The 6,458-nt window shown below is 35.9% G+C and overlaps 1 protein-coding gene across 1 annotated transcript; it reads right to left on the bottom strand.

Annotated features, from left to right (window-relative positions):
* LOC114722064 (BES1/BZR1 homolog protein 4) lies at window positions 1–2,927 on the bottom strand. The gene is made up of 3 exons (XM_028907990.1): window positions 2,187–2,927; window positions 814–1,550; window positions 1–614 (listed from the first exon to the last, which is right to left on the bottom strand). Exons 1-3 carry the CDS (start codon window positions 2,400–2,402, stop codon window positions 611–613), a joined length of 957 nt encoding a protein of 318 aa, XP_028763823.1. The 5' UTR covers window positions 2,403–2,927; the 3' UTR covers window positions 1–610.
* Between the last annotated feature and the right edge of the window lie 3,531 nt (window positions 2,928–6,458).

Raw genomic sequence — 6,458 nt, 5'->3', positions numbered from 1 at the left:
TAATTTAGAATCATCTCCAATTAGCACCAACCCACTGACAAATTTTACAGTTTCTGATACAATTCTGGCCGGAAGCTAAAAGCATCACTGGAATGGAAGAACTTGTTGCAAAATCACAATGGATGGTCTATGGCTTTTCAAGCTATGCTGTTGTCATAGTCAATCAACCATTAAAATACCTACAAATATGCTCAATCAAATTTCCAAAATAATTCAGTCCGACTAAAGAGGACCTTCCTATAAAATTTCCAGAATGGCTTTGGCCACTGAGCCACGGTTACACTTTCCTAAGTCATTCAGTGTCTTATGTGGCAAGCCAAGCCAAGCCAACCCAAGCCGTGCAATGAATATCAACATTTCCAGAATTCAAGTACCATCACGGTTTAACAAGACAGTGATGAAATCAGTGGGTAGCAAATCCACTCCAAAACTCGCTAAACCTGTATGCAAACTGAGTAACTAACAAAGGGAAAGGGGTTAAACAAAAGCATACAATAAAAGAGAGCTGCTGTTTGCATCCATCTTGATTATGGTCTTCAAACATTCCTCCAAATAAAATTAGAAATCCAAGTTCACATTCAACCACTGACTTCCCTGACCATAAAGTATTTTACCTGCAAAAAAAATAATAGTATTACAACGGCCAAGAGAAAAAGAGTAAATTATCTTCACATTTTTCTCTAGTTTTTAAAACCTACACTTCCTCTAGTTTCAACTTTATACCAGAGTCTCCCTCGGTATTTATGAAACCTACATTCAAATCCCTTCTAATTTACTGAAGAAAATCAAATTGATCCTGCAATAATAAAATACCTGGTCCTTGAGGTACCGAGTGTAAGCTCAAGATCATCTGACCCAAACTCTTCATGGATCCTTTCTCCTTCCCATGGTTTCACAAGCCCAGATGTGTTGCTTCCAAACGCAAATTCATCAGCAACAGCTTCAGACATGGGAATATCTGCGGTGTGATCAGAGCCTGCTGCTATCGCTGGAGAACATGTCCCACTATGCCCAGGAGTCCACATGTGAGACCTTCTGCTTGCGGCCATAGCATCTTCCTTAAAGCCAAATGGGTTCTTGGAGATCAGGCTAAATGTTGGGGAAGTTGGAAGCTTAATCCCTGCAAACCATTCTGGGTCAACTATCTGGCGCCGAGGGCTCGGAGGAGTGGAAGAGGGCATGAACAAATAGTGTTGTCCGGCCCGTGTAGATTGATCATCCCAGTCAGTGCTGATTCGGGGTGTTCTCGCAGTGGGAGAGCTCAGTGGAGGTGTGACAGGAGCACTAATGGAGCCACTGTGAAGGTAATGATGGGGAAGCTTGGGCGAAGATGCTGAAGATGATGCAGTAGATAAGTTTTTCAGCCATGGAATGAGGGTATTGCCATCAGCATTAGGATTTGGTGCATAGGGGGATGAGGATGGGCTCGGGAAAGAAGATGATCCTGGGCTTGGGTTGTAGGAAGCACAGGGACTTGGATGGTAAGAAGAGCAGGGGCTACCTGCTGCAGACCCGCCGACTATATCCATTCGCTCGAGAGGCTTGCATCCCTACATATGCAAAATATTTTCAAAGGAGGATCAAAATGTAGCATGTGGAAATCCACCATCACATTTTCCAAAGAGTTGGATTTGCATAATCAGAACAGACAAGCATTTATGCTGCTCAAAATGCAGTGTTCTGGGATGTAAGATATATAGTCCGTCTTATTAATTTTTATGATACATTTCCAGAATCAGTAACGATTTACAAAAGTCTTCTTTTATGCTTGCTCATTTATCTCATATACAAGTGTGAATAACCAATTTTCTGTTCTGTCCTAAAGTCTATAGAGACAAGGTACTTGACTACTGGCCAGCTGCAAGTCAACAAAATTCTTGTTTGCGAGGCACCTGAACATGCAACGGTTCAGATTTAGTAGTCGTTTTCGCTCTTTCAGGAACGATAATGGGGGATTTTCGCCTCTATAAGATTCATGAACGAGTTCTGGATTCTCAGGAGACCATGAGCCGAGCAACATATAATCTAGTGACTTGATTGTTATGGTTATGTTATATAGAAGTATTTTTTGTTGGATTATCAGAGCATCGCTAAGCTAGAAGTTCTCTTAGACCAACTTCGAGAAAACCACTCAGCAAAGCACAGAACCTTACGGTGTGAATGAAAATGGCGGATGTAAGATGTACCTTGCGATAAGTAGTGCCGTCGGGTTCGACGGTCCAGCCAGCTTCATTGCAGAGAGCCTTGAGGACTTCATTGTTGTCGCAGTGCTTAGGGAGCTTGTAGTTACCGTACATTCTGAGACCAGAGAAGATCTTTGCTGCTATGGCTCTCCGCCTCCTCTCTCTCCTCTTGTTGTTCTCTCTCTCCTTCCATGTCGGTAGCCTCGTCCCCGAAGTCATCTCTCCTTCAGAGAAATCACAGAAACAAAAATGCCGCAAGAAAAAAGAGTAAAGCTGAGTAATCAGAAGCAGATTATACCACACATTTGCTGGAAAATTTCTGGGTCAAAGAGCAAAGAAAAGCAAGGAATCAAGCCGGTGAACAAAGCAGGGAAAGGCCACAATTTTGGCAATGTAGCTGACTAAGGAGCTGAAATTTAGGCACTACAACTGTATGGGGTGGCCGGAGTAGGATCGGCGATCAGAGAGGAAGTGTGCCGGAAAACCATGCGTGGTATTGATAAGAAGAAAGTGAGGAGAGAAAAGGGAAAGAAAAGGAAAGCATGAATTTGGGAGATGAGAGAGACGCTTTGATGAGCCAAATTTGCGGATCAAAATTCAGGATGATGGAGTTCAGAGAAAAAGAGAAAGTAAGAGTGATGTGAGACTTGTTGTGTATGAGATGTGAATACTGAAAAAGCACCACAAAGAGCCACAACCACTTCCTCCTACCTCCCTCCCTCTCTGCGGCTTCTCTCTCGCTGGCTGCTTGCTTCTGTATGAACTTTCTTTTTAAATTGGACTTTTTCTTGCCATGTGTTCCTTTGTGATAGAGGGAATGGTCAATTAAATGAACCATACGCTGCTTCCTCCTGTCATTAGTATAATAAAAGCGTTATTTTTTTAATTTAGTTTTAAATATAAGGGTAGAAATTTTTTATTTCTTATATTTATCTATTTTTTAAAGATAGTTCTTATAGTAATTATTCATATTAAATATTTTATCAAATGATAATTCTAAATAATACTAAATTATAATTTTAAAAGTGATTTTAAGATATACTATCTTCAGTCTTTAATGTAAGACCTTGTTTGACTTTTATTTTGATCCTAAATATAAGACATCAATCTATCTCTTATATTTATGCATTTTTTTCAAGGTAGTCTTTCTAACAATGATAGTTTTAGTCAATACACTTGATTAATAAGGATATTTTAGAAAAGACAACACATATTTAAGTACAAATAACTAATTTAACTTTTTTTTAATCTCCTCAAATTAGTCAAATATCTCTTATAATTAGGACCGGAGGTAATATAAAGTAAATATGTGAGGAGGGTTTTATCTCAATTTGTGTAAATGTGTTTTTAAAAAGTATTTTTGGGGAAACCAAACACTCTCTTTAGCTAATTTTTTTAGTATATTTAAATAAGTCAACTAATTCTTATATATTTTTTATGTTTTATTTTGTCTAAAAAATAAAGACAACATTAATAAGGAAAAAAAAGAAGAGAAATTGATGATTAAAAAGTCTAACGGCAGTTAAATAACATAAGCATAACAAGATACCGTGCAGGACATGACAGAATGTCCCGTCATATTGCGTTCCTTAGCCAAAGTATGCTGGATGGGATTAGCCCGCGCCCGGGGTCATAACTCAAAATTTTAATTTTTTCCATTAACATTATATAGGCAATTAGGTATTACTACGTATATTTTTTTCAACTCCTAAAATTTATGTAAATTTTTATTATCCATGATTATTCAATTTTGATCCTCTCATGATTAGATATCTGACTCCATCTCCGCAAGCTTAGAGATAATTTGAGAAATATTGATTATATTATGATGATTTTTGGCGTCCAAGAAAATATTCAAAATTAAGATATATATGAATATGATGACCAAAATCCCATCAAATTTCTATACCAAATTAAATGAACTTTTTATTTATGGGGTGCACATGACAAAGATTTCATATGGGGTTTCAGAAAAGATAAGTCAAAATGCAAATAATGCAATGACATTAGTACATTACTTTCAGTGATAGTGGGATATGAAACAGCCATTTTTTCACTTTAATCACCAAAGGGGCCCCAAAAAAAAAAAAGGTTGAGTTTATAGTCAAAGGGAAGGCCAGCTTTTGTTATTGCTTTCAAAAGGGTAGGCCTCTAAAAAGAATAAAGGAAGGATGAATGATTGATTATTTCTCTTTTTCTTTTAACTTAAGCATGTGTGATATATAAGGGGTGGTCTTAATGGAACCTTAATATTTTAACAAGGAAAACAAAATGGAACCTTATTGGCATCAATTAATGCATCTTTTCTCATTGCTTGCTTTCAATTGTAAAAGGCTGAAACAAGGTGGGGAAATAAAGTCTGATAAAGTCGTGTGAAAAAGAGAAAACAACATATCATCACGGCTTTGTCTGAAAGAAAAACAGATTTTTTTTTTTTAGCCAGTTTAGATATAAGTTCTTCACGGATCAACTTAGGGTGACACTTGATGCCCAAAATTAGATTGTTTGATCAGCAATATTTTGGTTTATTATTAGTAGAATGAAAACTTCTCTGGATCACAAGTTTGATCTTGCTTATAATATTGATTCATTAGCGTCTATTCCTCTAATTAAATAAACAAATTATTTGATATAACCAAAGACTGCATGGTTGTTTTTTTTAATTGAAAAAAGGAAAATCTGTAAATTCTAAATTACAACCTTGTAAAGAATGTTTAGATGATCCATCCGCAAAAATTATTGAAACTATTAACGGTACAAAGTTGTATACTACTTTTTATCTTTAATTTTAATTAACTAATTTGAATAAATTAAAAAAATTAATTAAATTAGTTATTTATAATTAATATGTGTTATTTTTTTAAAATACTCTTACTAATCGAGTGTATTAATTATATCTGTCATTTGATAAAACATTTAAGACATGTAACTATTATAAAAATTATTTTTAACAAATAAATAAATATGAGAGGCAAAATAGAATGGGATTTTATACTTAAAATCAAATTGAATTTTTAACTAGTTTTTAGCGGAATTATTTTAATTTTCTTCCTGAATATATAACATAAAATCGATCTATAACAACAGAACACGTGGCATAATCATCCTTTGGAACAGTAGGAGAAGTAAGAAATAAGCCATTGACCAGGTCTCATTTGTGCGGCTGTCTAATAGGAGATATAAAAGGGCCCAGCCGCACGTGCCAGAGTTCGGTGCACGTGTCCCGCCGGGGACGTTGCTTGTGGAGCAAAGCACCCGACGGTGCGTTTTGTGCTGGGACGGCACTCATATAGATGTGGGCTCCACAATGGGCAGGCCCACTTGGTCAGTTCCTGTGGGCCCCAATTCCTTATCATCCGCCGCATCGATTGGTCCCATTCCAGTAAAACTATATTAGTATAAAATATGTCGGTTTAAAGTTGGTTAATCCTTAATCTTTAATAACACTATTATTGTAAGCTGTAATTAAATTTTATATCAATATTATTTTTTTATGTTTTAAAATTTTATATTTTTAATCGAATTAATAACAGCTAGCAATAATTTCCAGAGTGTTAAAAATTAGTTATTTAAAATGCAAATATCTCCAACCCATGAAAGTATATCAAAATCTCCAACACATGAAAATGTAAATTCAGATCCCCTGTTGTGTAAAGTTGTGCCTCCCAAAAGTTTGGTAAAGTTTGTGAGATGAATTAATAACCATTTCACCTATGAATTCTTCTGGTTTCCTTTTTTTTTTTGGGGGGGGGGGAGCAAATTATTTTTAATTAAATGGACAACAAAATTTAGATGACTGAATTTGCAGTTGGTGGAATGAATAGTGATCGTATTCAGTGTTAGATTTCCTGTAGTGTTCAAACATAACAAAAGAAAACAAAAAGAAATTCGTATTGTTATTACATTTTGTTTTGGTTCGTGTCCTTAGAGTTTGCAGGAGCAGTTATGATTGGCTGGTTATCTGCAGGGTGGCCTACATATATTTGCAATGAGAATGTCATCCAATAAAGAAACACTATGATCATGTTAATAATAATGCATCCCCTATTTCTAATACAGTGTATTCTATCCAATCCGCTGAGTTTTCTCTTTCTCTCTTTTCTTTTTCTTTTCTTTTTTTTTTCCCCTGTTTCTTCTTTCCAATTTTCTCCAATCGTTCATCAAGGAGGATGCGCAAGCACATGGCATTGATTAACAAGATTGGATCATTTCAAAATGAGGGGCACAAATTAATTATAACTCACTTGATGCAAGGAAGTTGTCATCATGCTTCAT

The sequence above is a fragment of the Neltuma alba genome, unplaced genomic scaffold (genome assembly GCF_004799145.2).
Source record: "Neltuma alba isolate B1F8T4 unplaced genomic scaffold, ASM479914v2 tig00012081_pilon, whole genome shotgun sequence".
Taxonomy (NCBI): Eukaryota; Viridiplantae; Streptophyta; class Magnoliopsida; order Fabales; family Fabaceae; genus Neltuma; species Neltuma alba.
The sequence above is the reverse complement of the archived record's forward strand: the minus strand, read 5'-3'. Positions and strand labels throughout refer to the sequence as shown.